Source organism: Corvus kubaryi, unplaced genomic scaffold (assembly GCF_017639235.1).
Source record: "Corvus kubaryi isolate FWS band 111438036 unplaced genomic scaffold, C.kubaryi_AGA036_p1.0 split1-131, whole genome shotgun sequence".
Classification (NCBI taxonomy): domain Eukaryota; kingdom Metazoa; phylum Chordata; class Aves; order Passeriformes; family Corvidae; genus Corvus; species Corvus kubaryi.
In genome coordinates this window covers 15,270,305-15,296,007 of record NW_024582073.1, presented here as the reverse complement: position 1 = coordinate 15,296,007, position 25,703 = coordinate 15,270,305, and the positions used below count along the sequence as shown (strand labels likewise).

Genomic DNA, 25,703 nt, shown 5'->3' with positions numbered 1-25,703 from the left:
GCAAAGAATTTTGCAGACACATCCAAGAAGAATTAAAAATACAGTATGTAGGACTCCTGATATTCATGTCACGATAAATTAAGTACAGATTTATTAGGTGAGATTGATAGAAGCTTATTCATATTTTTTAGGGAATAAAAATACCTATAAGCAATTTTTTTGTTTTTGTTGTTCTGTAACATCTTGCTCTCAAGTTATCTGTTATGTTTGGGTTTGTTGGGGTTTTTTCTGAAGAGAAAATCAAGTCAAAGTTGGAAGGCAGTTGTAGCAAGATGTGCATTGCACATTGATTATAGCATTTTAACTCAAAAGATCATTCAAAAATGAGGACTACACCCTAGAAATATGAGAAGAAAACAAATTGTAATGCCTCTGTATAAATCAGAAGCTAGAGATTTAAGAAATACGCTTCAACACCTGGAGTTAATCCAGTACAAACGAGTAGCAAAACTAAGAATATTTATTTAATCTCCTTGTGATTTTCTCGATTTTGACTAGGGGTTGGAATGATAATAAGGGTGCATAATGTCAGTTCTATTTTGTTGCATTTGTGGTAAGAACTTGATTTTTCAGAACAATCCTGTTAACTAAGTAGCCACTGCTGAAGTGCTAAACTGTATAATTTAGAAGGATTTTTTGTTGGGAAGTTTATAATAAAAAATTTACTTGCATAATACATGTCTCAGTGTAAAGCTGAGTAACTTTATTTATGATAAAGTGGGAAATCAATTTTTTAGATAATGTTGCAGAATAGCTCGTATTTTTCCATTAGTTGTAGACCTGATGTCGTCATTAAATCACATTTTCAAAGAGCTGCATGGATCGCATTATATTCTCATCCTGTAAAAAAAGACAACACAAAACCAAAAATCATACACCATTACAAATGTAGTTGGCATATATCTATACTGAAATGTGGTAGAAAATTTTAGTTAATTGCAACATTTTTTTCAGCTGGTTTGGAGAAATGGTTCGCAGAAAAAGGCTGTTAATGGATCCATGCTTAAATAAGTTTTTCTATATATTAATGAAACCAAAACTATTCTGTCAAGAATACAATAGCATGTTGAGAAAATTACATCTGCAACATTTCTGAAGTTATCATTTTATATTCAGGATAACAGAATACACTTAGACAATAACTAATCATGGAATAGTGGTATCAAGTGTGAACCTGTACATGTAATTGCTAGTCCTGTGCATATTACATAGGATCCTTTTTGCAATCCTGGGGCTTCTGCTGCATAGTTAGGGATAACTCTAAGAAAAATAAACTGAAGTGTGCACCTTTGCATGAGCCAAAATCAGTCAGTTTGACAAGTATCACCACAACACTCTTCAGCTCCTCAGTTGAGATTTTCTGTGTGTTCACACTGAAAGATGGTGACTGCTTCTAAATGCTACTTCTGCTTTCTGATTGCTTTGCATTAGGTAATTTTTTAACAAAATATTATTCTTTCAAGTTCTGAATTATACTGATGCATCACTCTCTACTCCAGGTTTTACCAGTAGGTAACACTCAGCACAGCAGTCAGCAAAAATTATTTTTCTTTGTAAGCTTTACCTTCCAGTGTATAGAAGAGGTACTTGCAATAGCCCATATTTGCTGGCATTTCTACATCAGCAGTTGTTTGCACAAAACGATGTATATACACAATACAAGAGTTTATTACATGCTCATTTAGCATTTGTTGGTCTCCACTGTAATGATCCTACCCTTTAGTACTTTCTTCAGAGATAATATAGCCATCTTTAATTCTAGTGAATAAAAAGACTGAATAATTATTTTTATTTTTGAATGTTTCATGAAAGATGTGCATCGAAAAACCCACTTCTTAGAAAGGTTATCTCAACAGTATTCTTCACTACTGATAAGTATGTGAGATTTTTGTACATTAATCTTCCAGTAACACATGTTCAGTATCAATTTCCAGTTAAATTATTCACTCTTCAGTCTAGTGGGTGATTTGCTTTGTAGAAAATGACAGGTCTGAGTAATTAGCTTAATTTATGTTATGAAACATGCACAGTGGGGTTTTTTATCTTTGATTCAGTATGTCATCTCAAATGATGCTGCTGTAAGGAATGATCTGCACACTACTTTGTACAATAAAACAACTTAGGGAAGCAATGATAATGTAATTTCAAAAAATACACTATATAGGCTAATACTTAAAAAATTTGTATAGTAAAGCTATTATATTAAATTACTGAAAGTTAAATTCTTCCTCACTTCATTGCTTTGAAACATCAATAAACCAGTGAATGTTACTGATGTAAGGTTAAAGTTTGGTTTGACTTAAGTAATTTGTCATATAATTAGTACAAATGTTTTTGTACTAATATGTTTTTGTATATACACTGGCAACTATGCTCAGCAAATGTGTGAAGCAAAGAACATGCTCTGAATTTGCGAAGTGTTTTGACACTTCCTACCAATTTTATTATATATGTATTATCATGAATGAAGCTAGCAGTTTTCTAAAATCAACTACGTATTTCTGAGGTTGGCTGTTTCTTTACAGACTTCCAATGCCACTCCCTTAGTAAATCAAATGGGAAGAGTCTTCACAAGAAAATACAGACTTGTCATAATATTTAGAACAGGATGAGTTTTAGTAGCGTTTTTTCCCATTTAAAAAAAAAAAAAAAAACCACAACCAGAAAACCCCCAGATGCTTGCATTGGAATTCTTTGTCAAGTGTATATTTTTCATTTGACTCTTTTTCAGTACATTTTTCTACACAATTTTTCATCTTAGATTTGTTAAACACTTCCTAACTCAAGACAAAGGGAGGTATTAGCGCATATGAAGCATTGTCCATACGAAGCACAAAGCTGGATGAATGAACTTTGGCAGATCTGACCTACCTTTAAGCCAGCTTTTCTTAGGTTTGAAATGGTTTCTTTGCTGTTTTCAGGCTAACCCAGACCATCAGCATTGTATATGGAAAAGGTTACTCCTGCAGAAAACACCTGTGCCAGAAGCCTTTTTCTCATTATCAGAAGGACCTATAAGTCACTCCCCCGACAGTCACCTATGCCCCGTGCATGCCCTTAGTCCTTGTCTCTGTTCTTCATGGTGCTGCTGTAGATACGAAGCAATGCCAGACGATTTTCCACCAGCACCAAGCAGTGAAAGGAGGCAGGTAAGGAACTGGGACATGCCCAGGGCTTGAGGTAGCCACACTACTGTTTCTCAGGACCTAGATATGCTCTTTGGTAATTTATATGAAGCCAGACAAACAGCCACCGCTTTCTGAGATGCAGTCTGGTGTGTCTAGGGCAGCATCGTCCATTTCTCCTGTGGGAGCAGGAAGAATCCTGGAGTCTGGATGGCAGACTGACATTCAAACTCATGTGGGATAGGGAGGGCAGGGAAATGAGGTCATACACGTTCCCTCTCTAAGATAGAGGAAGGATGAGGGGAAGCACCGTTCTACTCAGATCTTTCTACCCAGTGGCCAGAGAAGACAGTGCTCAAAGCCTGAATGCTTTGTAATTCCCTGCATAACTTTTAATGCTTTTTGAATGGACAGGCCATTCTTTGCAATGGGACTGTGAATTAAGAGCCTTGAACCAACTGTATACCTCAGGCTGTACAGTGCCGCTGCATTGATAGTTGTGCCAAACAAGTGCTCAGCACAACACAATTTTAAAAAAAGGTGCACACATGTAAAATGAGTGTTTAAGAACACACCATAGTCTCTTGATGCTACACAAAAAAAATCTCAGGAATGTACCCCAGGAACCTGAAGTACGACCTCTGTTCAAAGATGTTTTGCCGTGTTCCTTCTTGCTTGTAAAGCAAGCATGCCACACTTCCTTTAGTTATTGCAAAACAGCAGTAAAAGGGATGTACTTCTGCAACTCACTAATTTGGCTTCCAACTCAAAGTAGAGGAATGCCAGTTCTCAGAGACTGCAAATCTTGCCTGAGATAACCTTCAAAGAAAGGCTCCTGCAGCCTTTCCCTGGCAGAACACACTTTTGGTCTATTTCAAGATTCAGACCTTACCGTTTTAGATCTCATACCTATCAGGATGTTAAGAAAAGGGTTTCCTGCAGCTGTCTTTTAAAAGCAGCAGCCATGTTCTTTAGTAAAATAAATAATCCTGAAAAGAGCAAAGCCATATTAACTCCTGAACTGAGTTTCTTGAAGGACTTTGATTGACTAGTCACTAGTAGGGTCCTGCAGGGCTCATCCTCAACCAGTTCTCTTCATCATTAATGACCTGGACGCAGGACTCAAAGGAATACTAACTTTGGGGAGAGCACTAAACTGGGAGGAGCTGTCAACTCACTCAAGGTTAGGGAGGCCCTGCAGAGACACCTGGACAAAATAGGGAGATGTGCAATCACCAAGCATACGGAGTTTAACAAGGGCCAGTCCTGGATTCTGTGCCTGGGGTGGGGCAATCCTGCTTGTGTGTATAGACTGGGGAATGCAAGGCTGGAGAGCAGCACTGTGGAAAGGGACCTGGGCGTCCTGATCAATGAAAAAATGAACATGAGTCAGCAGTGCCCTGGCAGCCAGGAGGGCTACCAGTGTCCTGGGAGCATCAGGCACAGCATCACGAGCCGGGCAAGGGAGGGGATTGTCCCATTCTGCTCTGCACTGGGGCGGCCTCACCTTGAAAATTGCAGTTTTGGGTGCCACGATATAAGAAAGATATAAAGCTATTAGAGAATACCCAAAGGAGGCCATGAGGATGGTGAAGGCTCTGGAGGGGAAGCTGTACAGGGAGCAGCCGAGGTCACTTGGTCTGTTCGGCCTTGAGAAGAGGAGAGTGAGGGGACACCTCATTGCAGTTACAACTTCCTCATGAGGGGAAGAGGAGAGGCAGACACTGATCTCCTCTCTGCAGTGACCAGTGACAGGACCTGAGAGAATGGCCTGAAGTTGTGTAAGGGAGGTTTAGGTTGGATATTAGGAAAAAGCTCTTCACCCAGTGGGTGGTTGGGCCCTGGAACAGGCTCCCCAGGGAAGTGGTCACAGCACCAACCCTGACAGAGTTCAGGAAGCGTTTGGACAATGCTCTCAGGCACCTGGGGCGATTCTTGGGGTGACCTGCACAGGGCCAGGAATTGCAATTGATCCTGATGGGTCTCTTCCAGCTCAGTGTATTCTGTGATTCTATGAATCCTAACCCCAAACCTCATTTCTAAAACCAAATATCTATATAAACATGAATTACACACTTTGAAGCACAGAAGTCTTAAAAGAAAAACAGTTCTTAATTGTCACAGAGACAAAAATTTAGGCAGCAGGACACTTTTTGTATCAAAAAACCATGGCCACCATTGAAGTTAAAAGCAAGGGAAGGTGAGATAAGCAGCATGATGACAGTCGTAGCATTCTGTAGCATTCATTGTATCTCCATCATTTAGCAGTCTAGAGAGCATCTCTCTCACATGTATTCTGAATACTTAGAACAAACAAAATAAATCTAACAGACTTGAGAAACTGCATTGCACTGGATAAGGAGCAGGCAATTCCTTACTAAAGGTATTCATTTTCTTTGTAAATGAATCACTCAGCCCAATCAGCACAATTGCTGTCATATGCAGATTAATGTGTCATTTAACTTCCAGAATGCTACAGACCTCAGCTGGGAAATTAATCTCTTCTCTGTTTCTGATCATCACGCAGAGTTAGCAGAGCAAATGCCTTTTGTTGGTACTGAACAAGACTGACAAGCTGGAACTATGGTCAGTGCAACAGAGCACTGCTGACAGATGAGACACTGCCCAGTGCCCGTTGCTAAGGATCCACAGAACAGCCACCGTTAGCTCTTGGCTGTCTTTCATCGCCCAAAATCAGTGGATTAAAATCAAACAAAGATTCACTTACTAAGTAGCTGTGCTCATAAGAGCAACTCCAATGAATAGCTACAGATGCATATAAAAACAGACTGCTTCTAGAGCATCTTTGAGCATCTAGAGATTTCTGTATTCCAAATAGTTAAAAAACTATCACTCAATAAATGCATTTATCTTGATAGTCTTGTTATCTTCTGTCTCTTTATTACTCTATTCTTGACACAGAAGATAAGAATCAATAAGCACAGGTTATAGTGCTGGTCTCCATCAGCTTTGTATTAATCAGTCTGCTGGGCAAGGTATCAGTAGACCACTACTACGGCTTCTTATATTTCTCACTGTAACAAATAGTGTCAGGCTTATTTGCTGTATCAATTTACATAATGCAATCAAGCCTATCATATTCACTAGGTCTAATGTGATGCTTTACTGCACTCAACAACCTTGATTATTGGGGTGTCCTGTGTAGAGCCAGGACTTGGACTCTGTGATTCTGATGGGTCCCTTCCAGCTCAGCAGATTCTACAATTCTATGAACCTCTTATCATGCCAAAGGCTAGTCATCCTTATTTTATCGTGTTTCTTTTTCTTACAATTTTTGTCAAATTAACAGGATTTCCTTAAATTTATGAAAATGCATCTTACCTTTCCTCATATCATATACTGGTCTGAGAACAAGCTGGTTTCTGAAGAGCAAATGAGTGAAAACAGGCTGTAACTCCTGCTTCAGAACTTCTTTATCGTGGCTCTAGAGGCCAAGAGCTGCTCACAGCAGTTGAAAGAAATTAACAGCCACCTGGGTAGTGTAAAGGCTTGTGGCTGATAATCACAATCAGTTCTCAGCCTTGCCTGGAGAAAATTTGTCTGGTGTTAACTCTTGCCATCCAACACTTTGCAAGCCCCTTGCACTCTCTTTTTTTAAGGCCTCACTCCTTATAAGCACATCACAACTCACTGTGAAACTCACCCATGGGTGATAAATTTTCAGGCAATATTATTATTGTCCTGATTATAGGCCAGTTGTGACAGGACTGTATGCCCCAGCATGAGCAGAAGATAGAAATAAATATTTAGCTGAATGTAAAGAAACTTTTTCCTATCAAGTGCAAACAATACACTATTAAAGAGAGAAAGGATATTGGCACAGTTTTCTAATAAGCAGTGACAGCTTGTATATAACAGCTCTTCTGCAGATTCAGGCAGCAAATTGATTTATGCTGTTTAGTGTTTTTGTGTAATGGTGTACCTACATACTCTACCTTGGGAAAGTGCTGTCTCTGGTATTCAGATCACCCTCACTGACACTCCAGAAGTCTGTGTAGGGCTATGATAGAAATAACCAACAGATACGTGTTCAGTACTTAACACTGAGTACTTACTTTCTGGCAGCTCTCGATGAATTCATCTATGGTAACTACTCCATCTTTGTTTTTGTCCATTTTCTGTTTAAAAAAAAAAAAGAAAAAGAAGAAGAATGTATGGGAATTGGGTTTGTGTGGCCAGGCTTTGGTAGCAGGGGGGCTACAGAGGTGGCTTCTGTGAGAAGCTGCCAGAGGCTTTTCTTCCCCTATGCGCAGCAGAGCCAATGCCAGCCAGCTCCAGGACAGACCTCCTGCTGGCCAAGGCTGAGCCCATCAGGAATGATACTCTTTTGAACCCTTTGCTATATTTCCTCTCCCCTGTGCAGTTGACGGGGCAGTGAGAGAGAGGCTTTGGTGGGTGCCTGGCATCCAGACAGGGTCAAACCTCTACAGTGTGTTTCTTCTCCTGAATTCCTGGGTAAAACAAGTCCTTTTCATTATTCATTTCAGTTACATGTCGGCCCAGGAACAACCAGTCCAAAAGTCACAGTAAGTGATATACTGGACTATGCTTAAAGAGCTTGTTGAAAAAACAGGATGTAATGAGTAGATCTGAGAAACTTGGGATGGAACCACAGAGAATAAAAAGGATTACAGAATTGGAAGGATATGCAAAACTGTTATAGCAATGAAAATCTTTCTGTACCTGCTCACAGAGCTGTCTTGTTGACTTCTATGTTACCCGACCTACCTGGAAAAATGTTTCCACATGTTGTCTAGGTGCATCTTCCTTGAGAACAGGATAAGTGCATTTCCCCATCATATCATATATTGCTTTCATGATATCAAGCATTTCCTGAAGAGGAAAAAACTTATGTTTCTGCAATGTAATGTGCGTTGTAGACACTGCTTTAACTCAGAACACATAAATAATTTTTAGGATTTGCATTTTAGAATAAAATTTTGAAATTCACCTGTTAGTTTTTGACTGAACAGCTTCAAGAAGGAACTACTTAATTCCCAGAAATTCTAGCATCTGATTTCAGCTTTCATAGATGTATGATTTTAATTTTAAATGGTTTTAATACGTGAAAATTCATTGATTGTGGGAAGAATCTCCCAATGTCTTATGAATAAAAATTAAAAGGAAAATAAGTTCTGTAACAGCAAGTGAATGGCCAAAGCACATCAGCTTCTTAAAACTTGTTTTCCCCAGAGAAAATCAAAACACCCATGCACACACCTGCACTTATGCAGAGTCCTCCTTTTATATCAAAGTCTTTGAATTTTATTAAGAGTGGCTTGTGAAAATTTTAATAATTCCAAAAATAAGTCATCTGCAGTATGCTAAGAAATTATTCTTTAGATTACCCTTTCATAATGATCCTGAAGTGTTTCCTAAAAGTGTAAAATTATAATTGTAATTTATATATTTGCATAAATCCCACTTAAAAAAAACCTCCATATATTTTGATGAAAGCACTCATTTAGTCCCACTGTAATTTAAGTATATGTTTGAATCCTTGCAGAATAAAAGAGGTAGGAATCTTTATAAATTCTGTTTCAAGTAAAAATTATTAGAAGTAGTTTCATAAAATAAGTAACAATTATTGCCCACATACTTAATTCATTTTTGTCCAAATATCCTATGAATCTATTCTAGGGACTGTATAGGTTGAAGCCAACCATTTCTGTACATGAAGAATTCTGAACTTTTACAATTTCTGTAAAGATTTTCCCCTTTAAATGTTCATATATGCATTTAAAATGAGATAATTTCTTTAATTTTCAGCGTGTCTAACTTCATAATATCTGATAATTTGTTAACACGCTTAATTTGAAAATGAAACCATTCTTCTTTCAAGACAGGACTTACCTTTACAACCTTTGCTTTCAGTGGCTACAGTAAGAAGTAGACCTTACCTCTTTAGTTATATATCCATCCTTATTTATATCATATAAATTGAAAGCCCAGTTCAGTTTCTCCTGTACTGTCCCTCGGAGTAAAATTGAGAGACCCATAACAAAATCCTAAATAGACAAAAAGTCTTGGTCAGTTTGGAATTGGGCAGTTTTTCACAAACACTCAGAAATCCAGAATAATGCATTTGTCAGAAGTCTGGAAAGATGGGTTGTTCCAATTTGTTTTTGCTTCACTGACTGTGTTAATGATTGCTGGATTAACAATCTAAGAACTATTTCCTATACTCATAATTAATAAGTAAATTGAGTAATTTTCTATAAAGTAAACCATCATTTACCATTAGTGGTTGTAGCCTCTGAAATGCCTAATGTTGCACCTAAGCAGTTCCTGTTGAAGTTAATACCAGGAAAAAGCAATCCCCATGGTTTAATGGTCCAAGAAAAGCTTAAGTGGCAGTTAGATTAATCTATGCACAGGAGATCAATTTGGGGAGAACTATGTACTAAGGAACATTAAATTCTTGTAAAATCTGTACCTTGTTAAAGTGGATTATGTGGTTCCCAGATCTCTGATATCAATCTGCTGCAGTCAACAATTCAAACTTCATGTATGATGCTGCACACCTCAATTCTTACTGCTTTTATTGGATGTATGATAGGGAATAGTAAATATATTACATGTCCACGTACCATCTTAATGTTTCTGTGACCCACCAATGCTCTATTGCTACAGAGCTATTGCACAGAAATGAATCAGAAGGCTTTTGAGATTATTTATATGTAGTATTTGGTTATAGATTTTTGTTCATAATAAATACTCTTTTGACAGCACAAACCTCATTTACATTTAGTGAGCATCTTCCAGATTGGAGAAAATATTAACTCCCATCACTTCTCTTCTGTATTTCTTAGCATGTTAATGTTTTGTAAACAATAGCTTTCTTCTTCCCTAACCATCTCCTCCACCTCTTTTTATTTGATAAGCATATGAACCCATAACTATATGAAATTGACTTCATAATAGGCTGAGCGGAATATGGCAAGTGCTTATATTTAAATGTGCCTTTCTACATTGCTGGCAATGACATACAGGAAGTCTTAGAGTAACATTAAAGCAAAGACAATAAAAGCTGACCTATTTCTTACTTGCACCAGCAAGGTTTTGCATTTTCTCTAACACGGGAACAATGGAAAAGTCTACACTGAGGTTAGACATGAATTACAAAGGTCTGGCATACCACACGGTCAAATGAGTATACCTGATACACTGAAGTACACACAGATATCACGGCCTCAGATGGTCTAGTAGGCACAGACAGCTCTTCAGTCTTTTTAACAATTCAGTTGGCATGCTCTGGGTTTTCTTAGTCTGTCACAAATTTCTGTCTTATTGGTATATGTGCCCTTTGGGGTAAATACACGAATCTTGAAAGAATTTTGCTCATCTTGTTTTGTCTAATGCTTGTCATTGTCTTGTCAATGACTAATTGAGGGTCACAAGGTTAAATCTCCAAACAGCTCTTTAACAATGTACTATTAAGCATTAAAACGTTCAAGAAATTCAGAACAGATTTGATCACATTACAGCATTAACAATTAACCTTTTTAATTCAGTACCATGTTTTCAAATCTTTTCTACACCGTTTTACATTCTTGATGCAGCTTCTTCTGAAGTCCTGTGTTAAGGTCCCCAGGTGCATTATTCTCTTAGATTATATGTAAGAATTCTGAATTTATTTTTAATTTGGCACAGCAATATTTGTGAATTTATTTTATCTAAAATACATCCATTTTTCTTTTCCTGTTCAATTCTCTTTCTTCCTTTCTGTGATGTTAGCTGGCTTCCTGGAATCATTTATATCCCCATTTCCAAGGCTACCCTTCTGTCATTGATTTTAAAAATAAAACCCTTTACTTTATATTGTTTTTCATGAGACTGGGTGTTCTTAAAAAGCAGAGACAACTCAAAAGCCTTCTGGGTATGTGATCTAAACATTGCAGCAGTGAGTCATCTCCTTCCATATTGCATCAACATGTCTTGGGATCACACATAGTTCAAGTGCACTGCTTTTGTCTGAGTGTTGTGCAGGAGTCATCTCAGGAACAACAGAAAGGATTTATTGTAATAGGAAGTTGTGATGAGTTGGATAATGACCAGCTAGATGGGATGTCTTTTCCACATACTTTCAAGCAATTGAAGAACATATAATAGAATCATACAGAAATAGAGTATCTGATTCAATGGATATAGGCCAAATCCACAGGGTATTTTGGGCAAGAGCCTTGACCGGGAAAATGCTCTGCATGGTGGGAGGCAATGTGTGTGTCAGGAGCAGTGTAGCCATTCTAGCTGTTAAGCTGAAAATCCAGTGCAGAAAGCCACAGTGAAACAGCAGCACAGAGGGAAGCAGCTAAACCCAGCGAGCAGCTGCCCATCTTTATGCACATTACCAACAACACAGTGATGCACGAATCAGGCACAGCATTTAGCAAAGAGCATGAATACAAGTCCCCATTACAGTATTAGAGTACCCAGATGCTGTTTTCTGGCCTGGTTTAGACATCTAATTTCTAGAGAGGGAAGAATTCTACTTTTAGAGCCTGTTTATTTTTTAAGAAAATTTCACCATACTCAGATACGCTGCCCACTGAGAGGGACGGTCCTGCTCAGCTGAGCACCTAACGGGGAGGGTGACAAAGGAGCCTAAAACAGGAGGTCTGGGCTGAGACTCAGCTCGAGGTTTGGTCTTTCTTCAGTCTGTGACAGTGAAGTTAGAAGCACAAAAGTCTCTGCCTTGGTACTTGCCTTTGCTCCTTTCCACAGCTTCCTGTTTGTAACTTGCCAGTTTCCTGCAGAGCATGCTAATACCTGTTCAGACCTCCTTCTGTGCCTAATTTTGATTCTTCAAGAAAGGGGGATGTCTCACTGAAGGGTTGCAAAATGCAGCATCATTGCACCTGTATCAGAGCCTCTGTGTACTCAGAGCCTGCTGACATTTCTGTTCTGCACTACAGCTGTAGAGAGTGTCTGGTTGTGATCAGGGATGAACTTGTATTTGTGGGGTTTTTTTCAGCAGTGATTAATTATCTCATAGAGAGGTTGTTGATGACTTTCTGATCGCTTTATCGCTCAGTAAATCTTTGGGGATAACTAGTTCATTAATAAATTATTTAACAAGCTTATTAGTGGGCTGTCTCAAATCCATAGGAAAGCTTAAAATTATTCCACCTGGTCATGTGCTCCTTTATGTCTTTTTCAAGGCCAGAAGTAGGTAGGCAGGAACCTAAATCCATTTTTAAATTTAGATTTTAGGATTTTGCAAAGGAATCAAATGATGTCACAGAAGTGGTGGAGCCCTAGTATGTGTAAAACAAAGGTTACAGAGGAGGAACTGCTGCTAAAAGGAAATGCATTTCTTTGTAGCTACTTTAAATCAGATGATGTTAAAAGGCTTATGAGATCACCATTGTACTGAGAAAAATTAGCTCATTTCCTACATGACATGGACAAACCTCTTTATGTTGGACTCACAGAATTATGCTTGTGAGCCTCATGAAATTCAACAAGGCCAAGTTCAAGGTCCTGCACCTGGGTCAGGGCAATCCCAAGCTCTAATACAGTCTGGGCAGAGAATGGATTTAGAGCAGCCCTGAGGAAAAGGACTTGGGGATACTGATTGATGACAAACTCAACATGAACCAGCAATGTGCACTTGCAGCCCAGAAAGCCAACCATGACCGGGGCTGCATCAAATGAAACGTGATCAGCAGGTCAAGGAAGGTGATTCTGCCCCTCTTCTCTGCTCTCATGAGATCCCACCTGGAATACTGCATCCAGCTCAGGGGCCGAAGGCAATGGACCTGCTGGAACAAGTCCAGAGGACTGGAGCATCTCTGCTACGAAGACAGGCTGAGAGAGTTGGGCTCATTCAGCCTGGAGAAGACTCCAGGGACACCTTAGAGCACCTCCCATTACCTAAAGAGGGCCTACAAGAGAGCTGGGGAGGGACTCTACACAAGGACATGTAGGGACAGGACAAGGGGAACGGCTTTAAACTGGCAGAGAGTAGGTTTAAATTATCTATTAGGAAGAAATTCTTCACTGTGAGGATGGTGAGGCACTGGAACAGGTTGCCCAGAGAAGCTGTGGATGCTCTGTTCCTGGAAGTGTTTAAGGTCATATTGGATGGTGCTTCAGGCAACCTGGTCTAGTGGGAGGTGTCCCTGCCATGGGTTGGAACTGGATGATCTTCAAGGTCCCTTCCAATCCAAGGCATTCGATGATTCTATGGCTCATTTAACTGCTGCCCTCATAATACTGCCTTGGACACTACTTTTATTATTAGTGAAATATGAAATTGTGTTTGATCTTAAGAACTGTACTTCCCTACAGAAGAAAATTAGCATGCTTGCTAATTTATTAACCAATATACGTTTGGTTTTGATTAAATATGACAGAAATCTTTAAACACTTCCATTGTGTTTGGGCACAGCGTTGTGCTTTAAGGCACTGAGAATTAGTGGGATTATTGAATGACTTTCAGCAAGGTCACATTTAGAGTAGCCTTAATCTGCATCTACAACAAACGAAGGATACTGATTTGGATATTTGCATGTGTGTGCAATGAGCTTTACCTTTGACCATGTGTCCAAAGCTCATTAGCCTCCATTTTTCTGGCTGTTCAAATAGCTTTGAGGCCAGATCTTAATTTTGGCTCAGTGACAATATAGATGCAGCAAATGAAAACCTTGCTTTTATATCTGTCTCTGCCTAATGGAAAAAAGAGCTTCATTAATATGCCCAATTGCTGAGTCACTGGGTCTTCAGAAACTCTGTCCTCATATTAAAGCAAACCTAGTTCACATAACTAATGAAATAAAATAGTCTCAAAATTAATACAATCATGGGATAAGGAGAGATAAATTCAAGCACCTAGTTTTATAAGTTTGTTTTTTATACTACATAAATCCTTCACTTAGAGATCCTGGCTCTTACCAAAGATCATACAGATTTAGAGATGACAAAACTCTAAGGACACAGCAATCTCACCATGCAATCTCACTAAGAAATGTCAATTGAGGTGTGCATTTAAGTTGTGCTCAGCTCTAACACTTCATTGTTGATGGCTGAAAATTTGAGGAAAAAAGAGGAAAAAGCTAAAGCAAATTCTCTCTTTTTACCCACAGCTCCAGCTACCACTGCTTCATGGAAAATTGAGAGTGCAATACAAAAGAAAGTCATTCTTACCTTCAAAAGAATTTTGCTACCATTTTTTTTACACAGAAGATAGCCAGAGTGTTTTTATCATAGGTAATTACGTTAAATTGTATTTAGTCCTACAATTTGATATAGAAGGTACTTTGGAAAGAATGATTATTTGTTCTCCAAACTTTTAAATTACTCCCTCTCTACCTTTTGAGATGTTTACTTTTGTTGTTTTTCTAATGGAAATTAGAAAACTAGAATAAAGATTGGAATAAAAAGAATATGGCACAGTTGCACCTAGGATTAAAAGGAGCAGGAAAAAAATTAGATGATTGTATTTTGCACATTTCACAGTTTTTCTTTCACATTTTGCAGCTATTTTCATGTGATTACAAAAAAAACCCCATACATTTTTAACTTCAGGAGGATTCTTTTAGAATGCTATCATACAGTTTGTAACTATAATGTTGCTACAAGGACACAGAAGTGAGAATATTTTGACAGCAGTAGAGTTATGCTGCATTCACAATTAGTGCAAATAATATCAAAGTCTGGATCACTCATGCCTGCCTTGATATTGAACAAAAATAAGCTAGAAATGTCTGTTTGAGCAATGAAAAAAAAGCACTGCTGCTTTTATTTTCCTGATTTATTTTATTCCAAAGTCCTTTTTTAGTGCACAAACCTGCACTCCGAGATAATCAAAACCCTTAAGAAGGGCTCCAAATACAGCACATTTCTAAAGGCTTTCTGAGATACAAATGTCAACAAATTGACCAAAAAAGGTACAAAAGCTTTTTTTTTGTTACCATTCTTTTTAGTGATAACAGCAGAAATACTTTACAACTACTGATTCTAAAAATCCTTTTTCTCAATGTGAAAGAGGGGAAGTTTAGTTTAGATACACAGAAGAAATTCTTTACTGGTAGACTGGTGAGACACTGGCACAAGTTGCCCAGAGAAGTTGTGGATGCCCCATCCCTGGAAGTGTTCAAGGCCAGGCTGGATAAAGCAGCTTGTCTACTAGGAGGTGTTCCTGTCCATGGCAGGGGGTTTGGAACTGGGTGATCTTTAATATCTGTTCCAATCCAAACCATTCTATGATTTTCTGTGATTTGACCAGAAGGGTCCTAGCAGATTTATGTATAGAAGACATGAATAAAACCTCCATTCCTGCTCCTAGTTTCACACAGATCCCTTTTTCACACAGACTTCATCTGCCTGGAAAAAGGTAGATAGGGTTCATGGATTTTTTTAAATAAATGCAAATAATGATCAAAAAATTGTCTGATTATAGTCTTAGTTTAGGGTACAGATTCCTGATCACAGTGCACCTGACTCACATGTCTTCTTCCTATTATATCAATTCATTATTTTTACAAAAAAAATCTGTCAGACCTCACAACACCATTCAGTAAAATAAATCATAAAAACATGACAGGACATTTCAATAAATTTAAAGTGAGTGTATTTATCTCAAACATATCAAAAGTTGTAAGGAAACAATTCGTTCATTATAATCAAAACCAAAGAAAACATGACAAAACAAATCCTTTTGCAAATGAACTGACTTTTTTTTTTTTTTTTAATTCTATAGCTTAAAATATTGTCTCCTTTGCAGTATTTTGTACACCCTGTTCTCATCTACACCATTGCAGTAAGGTCCCTTTTTTCCATATTATATTGTGTGGATGACATCAGCTTTAGCACGGAAAGGCAGAATGGGGAAAACAGAATAGTTAAATGGAGGAAGAATGAATTTCCAACTCTTGTGCTTGCAAAAACATTTGCTTTAAAGCCTTTTTCTAGAACTTTCTGGAAACTAAGTATGAAAAATCCTATTTTGGCCGAGTCATCCCCACACCATTAGTTGTAGTTCAGAGACCTTGTAAAGACAGAGAGGAAGAACTGTTTTAGGTAACTTGTGTTTAAATTGGGTTACCTTTTAAATGGACAAGTTTTTAAAAATATTATGTAGTAGCACAGTCTGAGTTACCATTATGAAATATACAATTGTAAAACGACTTTTGTTATTACATTGGAAAAACTTGAAACTTGAGTCACATAAGCTAAATTTTCCCTAATGTGAGCCAGGCACCAACTGTACTTCATTACAAGGAACGGCAAAATATTCAATTTTATAGAACTAAGCAACGGCATCACTTACCTCAAAACTTACAGATCCATTGTGATCAGTATCAAATGCATTAAACAGAAAATGTGCATATGTTGTGGAATCTAAAATTTAAAGCAGAAAAAAATAATTCACAGTAAGCACATCTTATTTACTGATACCTGAGGAGTTAGCAAAGATGACATGTTATTGTACTCTGAAACAACCTGTTTTAACAGGAACACTGACTGTGACAGGGATCTATCTCATATGCTTGAAATGAAGAATGTGTTCATTTGTTCCTGTTAAATGAGGGAAACAGACACTACCCTCACTGTATCAGTTTTGCTCTGGACACAGACCTGTTTCCCCGGTTGAAGCTGATCTGGGCAGAAAGCTGATGCTGCTATCGGGTCCTATGCTCACCCACAGCTGAGAGGAACTCCTCTCCTGAGAAACAGATTCTTAAAGCTGGCTTGCTGCTGAATTCCCATGATTGCGGTATTAGGGATTGGAAAAACTGGCTGTGACTCACTAAATGGTCAGTAAGACTCTGAAATATGACCTTAAACAATGATCCCTTCACTATTTGCATACCTTCCAAACCTCCTCCTCAGTGCATATTGACTCATTTCAGAAACAAAAGGCGGTATGAATATAAATCTGTCAAGACTGTAATTTTTGTAAAGATCCATCTTTCTATTTCCACTGAATGCCTTCTGAAAGGCACAACCTGCTCCAGGAGTAATATATTGCAAAGAGAGAGCACTTATCCAGAGAATGCCCTGTGGATCTGAGGTACAAGTTGCTGGGGTTAAGGGAAGTCAGCTGTCCTCAGTGTTTTTCCCTCCCTCAAAATCATGCAAATTAATGTAGAATGAGAGTTTGTTTACTTTTAATACTCATTTTTCTCTTTCTATTTCATATGTTTACCTTAATTTTAGGTTAATTAACATTAACCTCACAAATTATTAATAAAGGGCAAAGTGTTATGAAATCAGTGTCCTCTTTGCAGAACAAACTTCTCCCTATTATGGAAAAACATGATCAGTGCTGAAATGCCATTTTCCAATTTCTTGGCACTAAACTATTTTATCTTTTATATCAATCCTGCAAACCTTTATTTTTCACAGCCCAAAATACTGTTTTGTATTAAACTGAGCAATAGTCTTGGGACACTCACCTCAAATGCCACCTTGACTCCGAGAAACCAAATATACCAAAACTCAAAGCTTTGTGCTTCACAGGTTCAGACCTGATATTTGTAAGAAAATTCTCTAGTCTTGCTTCAACATGTTAATTTTGTATGATGTGAAATAATCGTAACAAGAAAAACCTACAATCTTTAAACCCCGTCTGTTAACACATTTTCAGAGAATTAAATCCCCACCACCTCTATTTGAGAGAGTCATTCATTCTTCCACATATCCAGTCACCACTGTAATTGCTTAAGCACAGCTTGGCAGGAACCTTCACCCTTTAACTGAAAAATGTAAATTTGTTGACTATAGTTTATATTTAGCATTTTAATAGTCATATTTTCTATAATCTACTGAGACTTCTGTTGTGCAATAGACTATAATATGCAAATCATCTTCAGAACAAAACATGTTATAGAGGTATAATTACTGTAAAATAAATTTTAAATACCCTCCTATTCTCTTGGCACTCATTTCTTAAAAAAATCTGAAATAATCCTGGTTATTTTCTGTAGATATAGAGAAAACACAATGGTACTTCATTTTTGTTGCCCATACATGATACAATATGCTACTTTTTTTGTATGGTGGTATACAAAAAAAAAAGTTTCTAGTTGAAGAATATTTTTTTCTGGTAACTCCTCTGAAAAAAAATAAATCAAAAACCTTTTTCCGAGTTGATTTTTGAAGCAATTCTGGTCTTAAATTTTGCCTTCAAAACCACAGCAGGATGAGGCAAGTTAGTCTTCTAATTAGAGTGATTAGTCTTATTCCTCCTTTTGGTTTCCCCCCTAAATCTTGAACTTTATTCATTTTAGACAAAATCTTAACTTTTTAAATTAAATATAGTCTCTTTCCAAGGATCTGATATCATAACTAGTAGGCTAGTTTGCTCTTTTAACAGGCTGAGATAGGAACAGATATTAAATCAGAATTCCCTTGAAAAACACCATCATGGCCTTTTAAATGTCAGAGACAAAAAATGATAATCATTATACGTGGAAGAGCATGGCTTATCAAACTACGAGCACGATCTATTTTGTTCAGAAGTGATGAAGGAGTGTAATAATTATTCGGTGTGTGGATTCTTATCTATGACCTGCCTGGCTGAAGAAAAATCCCAAGTTTTATTTCAGGTGATCCACTGCATAAATGCAGGGGCTGTATTCATTCACCTGTATGGCAGTGAATCTAAAAAGAAGTTACTGGAGTGCCCTTTCTGGCATGGAAAGCTTTTTACAAAGCTACTTTTGCCTTTTAAAATACATTGCTTTTACTGCAATCCAGTGTCATCTCCTTTCCTTTGTTACTCTTGTGGCCCCTTGTCCTATTTGCAATCCTCATGTACCTTGTCCTGGACAGTCTTGGAAGTTGCTTGAGGAAGTGACTTGGTCGATGACATTGAAAACTTTATTTGGTTGCCCTGAAGCTTGAAATCTTACAGACATAATTTTGTTTGTTCAGATATGAATTGTCATAATGATATATCATGTTGTACCTGTTTTTTCATCACGCAGACAGTTGGAGTACAGATCTACATGTTTTAATTTGGGGACAACTTTCAAGATTCTTTTTTCCTCTTTAATATTGGGACATACATAAAATCATTATTCTAAGCACAACTGAAATTTAAAAGCCCCAGCTGGACACATTATTTTGACAAGACATTCAAAGATTTAAGAACCCAGTCTGGCTTCTTAACTAGACAGTCAGCTGAAGTTCTCACCTCCTTCTCCAAAGGATGCCACTGCCCTAAGTGCCAGAGGAGGAAGAGAAGGATCAGCATTAACATGAGGAATAGGGGGAGAAACTAGGCATTCAGTATATATCCATTTTAACTACATTAATAATTTTTCTTCTCTGTAACAATTAGATCTGGACTAATAAAGATTGGTCTTTTAAGATTACATTTACTCTCACAATATGTTTTGACTTTACTTTTAGAACAGGCGTGGTTTCTCTTTGCCCATAAAAAATGCTGGGTGTAACAGTAGGAAATAAGATAGGGGTTTTTTTATTAAGTGTAGTAAAGGTATAGTAAATCGCATAGAGAGAATTTTTTCATTATCCAGGGTAAATACAAAATAGAGTATTTCAAACTGTAATTGTTAGCTTGGTCTAAAAGTCTACATATAGAAACAAACACTAGGCAGGTCAACCCTTCTAGCCTTTTATTCATCTCTATTGAGTGTGCCTACTTCTTAAGGATTTCAGAGATGGTAATCCACACTGAAAGCTGCTCTTTACCTTCTAGGTCTTTATTCAAAATAGAACTAATGGGGAGATATTTTGTTCCTACCTATTAATATGGGTTTTTAAATAAAAAATGAAAAGAAGGAGTTCTGAACAGTCTCAGAGAAATACACAAATCTCAAGTGCTCTGGGAGAAGTCGAAGAGGTGGGATTGAAGGGCTGTAGGAAAATATAAAGAGGGGTAACTAAGTAGCAAATACAAGAGCAAAAAAAAGAGGAAAAAATTCAAAATGAAAGAAATCTGAGGTTCAAGGAAAAGAAACCTGTCACACATTTTTGTGTTAGCTTCATTGCACTACAAGATAATGGAAATAAAAAATTACAAAACTCCTGGAATTTCAATTAATTGAAATCCAGGTTAGCATTTAAGAAGAGAAACCCCACAGAATTAAAGTGGGGTTATGCTATTGATATTAGAGGGTACCTGCAGTACCTCCTACAGTTCCTCCAACTGTGAAAGGGTTTTTTGAGTAAGAGAATGGGCAAGAATTTTTAGAAACATTAAAGAGAAATAACCTACTCAGAGAAACTTGTTTTTCAAAGGTATCCAAGCACCGGCAGTAACTTCATAACAGAAGACTGGATTTTTGTAGATATCATTGCATTTCATTCAGAAATATATACTTAAAAATGTGTCCAAGCTTCAAGGAAGTACCCTGTGAGTTCAGGCAGAGCTTGAGGCAACAATCTTGTTACTTTGAACAACAGGCTCTTTTGTCAGACTTAGGTACCAACAGACGTACTTTAGTACTAATTATGTCTGCCAAGTACTCACCTCCCTGTGGAAAGAACTGAGAGTAAATCTCTTTGAAGGTTTCTTCATTGACAACACCACTGGGGCATTCCTGGAAAAAAAGTAAATGACAAGAAATGAATACCATCCAATCTGGTTTAGTCAGCTCATGAGACCATCCACAACATGTGTGTGACTGACAGTTCAACATGTGTGACTTCGCACTCTCAACCAAATATCAATGCACATTTTCACACTGAGGTATCTTCCTAAAGAATTCCTATGAGACAAAAATTCCTTCTGTGCCGTGGATCTCAACTTCATTTGAGACCTGAGTGACACACGTGAGCAGCAGCCACACTGCTGCAGTGAGAGGAGCTGTTGGGGTCACCTGTGGGCCATGGGTGGTGGCTCCCTCAGCTGCAATCAGCATTTGCACGGTATGGAAATCAAGCAGGAATGTGAACACTTCGATGTTACTGATAGAACACTCAGTCATACTCTACTGGAAGAGTTATATTCAATGAATTCAAAAGACCCTGCCACTGAAGATCTTATTCAAGCCTTGCAGATTCTTTTGCATCTTCACATCATTTTCAAAATCTGAAACATGTAAGAAGAATAAGTAGGAAATGTTGGAACACAGTGACTACAAAGAAAATGAAAGGAAGTGAAGGAGAAGAATAAAGGTGATTAAACCAATGACTTTACAAAAATGATGTATGCAAAGAGGTAGGAAAAGCAGAAGGAATACTGTAATTGTTTACTAAGTCACACATAAACAGCCAAGACCGGAGAGATGATTTCTAGTCCTGAATTTGCCAGACTGAGCAGAAGACTTTGGGCAATGCACTTAATTCCTTTTTTGCCTTAATTCCTTCTTTATCACAAAGAGGGGGGAAAAAAGCACGGTATGCTCTTTAAAAGGAAAGGACTTTTAGAAACAAAGGAAAACAAGAAAATGCAAGTTAAGTTTTCAGGTTCATACATTTATATATATTTTTGTCTATTGTCATGCTATTTAGACTGAGGAGTCAAAACATACGTGCTCCTAAACTCAGGAAACTAAATAGCTTGAAATGGAGATAAAGAGGAGTATCACATCCTTTACCAGTGTAATAACAACTGTTCCTGTGAGAATAAATAGTACTCCAATTAGATCAAATAAGTACCACTGCAATATTCATAGTTCTGGCACCTTCTGCTAAGAAACAAATAGTGTAAACTTTCTAACTGAGATACAAATGCACCATCTGAGAAATGCATGTCAAATCTGTAGGTCCATTAATATTATGTCACTTATCCTTAGCTAAATCAGCTTTTCATCATAACTAAGTATATGCAAACATACAGTTAGAAATAATTATGTTTGATCAAACAGGCAGACAAACAGCTGTGTCAGAGATACACATACAAAACTATTTGTCCCTGGGCACAGAGGCTGTCACCAATGGAGGCAGAGTTGTAGCACAGGTGTCTGTAAGATGAGATGAATACTGACTGCTAGGCCACACTGCCTTTGGAACCAAAGCCTGTGGGGAATGGGAGGAACAGTGAAATGAATCCCTACCCTTCACTGGGTAAAGAGCAACCCATAACTGAGAAGGCATCTCTCTGTCTGTCATGTCTTTTGGTATGAGGGCATTCTAAAACATCTCTCTCTCTCTTTACCAGCTTCCCAAAAAGACTGTAGTCAGATAGGCTGCTGTCTCTGTCGTTCCTAGCAGGTTTACAGTCGGTTTCCCAAGTAACAAGCAATAGGACAAGAGGAAATGGCCTCAAGTTGCCCCAGGGGAGGTTATGATTGGATATTAGGGAAAATTTCTTCACTGAAAGGGTTGTGAAGCATTGGAACAGGCTGTCCAGGGAAGTGGTTGAGTCATGATCCCTGAAAATATTTAAAAGCGTGTAGGTGTGGCATTTTGGGACATGGTTTAGTTGTGGATTTGGCAGTGCTGGGTAAATGGCTGGACTTGATGACCTCAGACATCTTTTTCAACCCTGATGATTCTATGATGTTGTGATTCTATTAGGCTGCTTGGCTTTGTGAAGCCTTCTGGAGTTGTATAAGTGCATGCAGAAGAGCAGTATTTTTACTTGGATTCAAAGTACAATAAAGAAAATATTAGTGAATTCTTCAGATACCGAAATAATATTATAGTTATTCAATGTAGAAAATACAACAAAATTATTTCACAATTTCCTCTTCCAACCATACACTGGTATATGATCTAAGTCAATCCCAGACCTGCAGGAGGAAAAATAAACAGCCTTTCCCCTGAGATGGTTGTGAGTGTGAAAGAGTAATGCAGTGGCAAAAAGAAGCAGTGGCTTCTCTATGTTCTGCAGGTAATTTTTTTTCAGACAAGAGAAAAAGAAGATAGGCACATTTTGAAGGAATTAAAGAGAAAACCTGTATATTTGAATTTGTACAGGTGAGATATTGCCTTTTTTTTCCCTGAGAAGCTTAATAAATAATGAATGACAAAATGTACATTTAAGTTCGTCTAACTCTCTGACTTATTAACATGTAAAGCATTTTTTTCCCCTTTTCCTTGGATGACACAGACATTCAAACTATACTCGTTTTGCAAAGAATGCTCTCTCCTTTTTTACAGGAAATGCCAGCAAGTCCAACTCTGTCAGTGCTTAGTCTGAAGCTGTGAATACCGAGTCCCGTTTCCCGACTGCATTTAAATGTTGTGATGTTAGAGGTGAATTAAGGATACTCTGCAAAAATCTATAAGATTTATTATTTGTTAGCTCAAAATAAGCTGGCAGCCTTTGTTATTAGAGAAATACATGATCTACATACCTCCTTTAAAGGCAGTCCTTCTTTTTCTGTCACTTAATAAGCTCTGGTTTCACCATACTGTTTGAAAGAATCATTGCTTGAAAAGGCAACCTACTTTCAGATAATTATATATTGGCAGAGCCAGGAATGACATCTTGAGTTTCTCTAGCATGTCCCTCTGTAGTTTCCTCTGTTCTTTGCCACAGCATTACCAGTAACACTTTACCTTCTCCATCCTTGAAGGTCTGTAGGAATGGTGTCTTAAGGACATTCATTAAAAATCTGAGATCCTGGCCAATTATACTTACCAGAAATATCAGCTCAAACTTTTCTTTCTTTAGCATGCATCTTTCCTCTGAGACTCTACATGACAGGGAACACTTCTGATCTTGAATAATTTCATTCTAAAAATATATGTGGCCAACATGATTTACCTCCATGACTGTACTTTTCTTGACTCCTAAATCTGTCTTTATTGTGTTTATCAGGAGATTTGTGCAGTTCAGGGAAAGAGATTAAATACTGTAATTGTTAAGTATGCCCCATGGTTTTATGTCAAGCTATTGCTGACTTTTTCCACTGTACCAACTATAATTAAAAAAATCTACCTAACCTTTCATTAAACTCTTATAAAAGAGAGGAAAATAATTAAAGAGTTTGAAAAAAAAAAGTGAGGCTTATTTAAAAAATTTCCTATATTCTTTCTTTCCTTGATCTGAATAAAATTTATTTTGTTACAGCAAATTTCTGTTTGACAATCTTTTAAAATTGCATTAATGTATTAGATTGTCCTTCTGGAGAATAGAAAGGAGGGAATGTTCATCTTGAGCTGAGTCTAGTTCTCTCTCTTTTAAAGAGAAAATAATATAAACTGACAGAAAGAAGAGACAGAGTATATTCTGCCTTTTGATGATCTCTCTTGCTTGCAATTTTGCTGCTGGGAAATTACACCTCCGGCACATGGTCTTATGAACCACTCCAAACCCTGTAAATTATTTACAAGCCTCATACTGTCTAAGCTGTCTCTCCTTCAGTATTTTTAAAAAGACTGCAGTAGGTGATTCTTCTTTACTACCTAATCAACATCCTCCTCAGACAAGAGGAAAACCAAGAAGACACAAAAAAGGAGAAATAATGAAATGTAGAAAAGAGAATGAAGGAGAAACAAACTCAAAGTTCAGACATTTGTCTGCATAACAAACAATTTTGAATGATGGATAAAGCTGGAACTTTGGCAACTTTGAATATATTTTAAACTTTTGCATGACAGGTTTCCATCCCATGCTTCATCTGCTGTCAGTTTTCATACTGCTTCATTTTAGATACATGTTCATGTCCATTGATTTAATTATCAATAACTCATAATATTTTCTCTTTTTGCATGTACTTCTATTCTGACCGCAAATTTGAATTTCCCATAAACACAAAACTTAATGGAAGAACATAGTGTGCACATATGTCAAAACTAATGCTACCAAAACTCTCAAAACCTAAACTCACAGTGGCTTTTCACAGACCCATCCAGTTCCTAATTTTTCCATTTGAGTATGATAGAGCTTTGAACAGAACAACATGAGCATTTAACAAATGGCCTTGATTTAATTACATAATCTAGGCCAAATAATAACAAAATCTGTGCCATCCGGCACGTCATGAAGTTCAACAAGAATTTCTGTATTCTGTATCTGGGAAGAAATTTGCCCTTGCCCCAGCACCAGCTGTGAAATGACTGAACTCAGCACTGCCAAACAGGATGTGGGGGTACAGGGGATGTCAAGCTGAGGGTGAGCCAGCAAAACATTTTTATGACATATGAGATAAACTACCTACTGGGACAAGGCCAGCAGGATGAGGAGTTATTCTCTCTCTCTTTGCTTGGGACAGTCTTGGGGCCCTCCAGGGATATTTGCTGTATCTAATGTTCCGCTACTTCTAAAACCTAGCCTTGCTGATGATTTTCATTTTTTTTCAGAAAAGTGAGCTAAATTACAATTTAAGCAATTCACATGGGTTGCAATACCAAATTAATGTCTCCCACTAAGAAATACAATTAGTATTTTTGGACTAAACATCTAGCTTCATTCAGAAAAGAATTATATGTATTTGGTGTTTGATCAGTGCACATTGATGTGCATATAGCCTGTGTCAAGACATCAGTGGCTGCGTAGCAAAATTACTCAGCAAAAGTACCAGCAAACCATTAGCCAATTTTTTATCAGATAGAAGCAGTTTGTTCATGTGGCTACAGTAATGCATTATATTGGCAAAATTTGTATTTGAAACGTGCAGTGGGTTCTTTAGGCTTATAGAAAAATTATCACAAGGGAACTCAGATGATCTGAAGATTCATTTGGTGAAG

At 37.6% G+C, this 25,703-nt stretch overlaps 1 protein-coding gene across 10 annotated transcripts in view; it reads right to left on the bottom strand.

Annotated features, from left to right (window-relative positions):
- Positions 1 to 682: 682 nt before the first annotated feature.
- KCNIP4 (potassium voltage-gated channel interacting protein 4) overlaps positions 683 to 25,703 on the bottom strand; it is a 399,356-nt gene continuing 374,335 nt past the window's right edge. For all 10 annotated transcript variants that reach the window (XM_042052838.1, XM_042052845.1, XM_042052841.1 and 7 more), the window contains 6 exons: positions 20,593 to 20,662; positions 16,420 to 16,490; positions 9,047 to 9,154; positions 7,875 to 7,979; positions 7,202 to 7,264; positions 683 to 840 (listed from right to left, as the gene is read on the bottom strand). In XM_042052838.1, the coding sequence (XP_041908772.1) occupies positions 793 to 840; positions 7,202 to 7,264; positions 7,875 to 7,979; positions 9,047 to 9,154; positions 16,420 to 16,490; positions 20,593 to 20,662 (465 nt within the window). In that variant the 3' untranslated portion in view covers positions 683 to 792. The remainder of the gene's footprint in view (positions 841 to 7,201; positions 7,265 to 7,874; positions 7,980 to 9,046; positions 9,155 to 16,419; positions 16,491 to 20,592; positions 20,663 to 25,703) is intronic.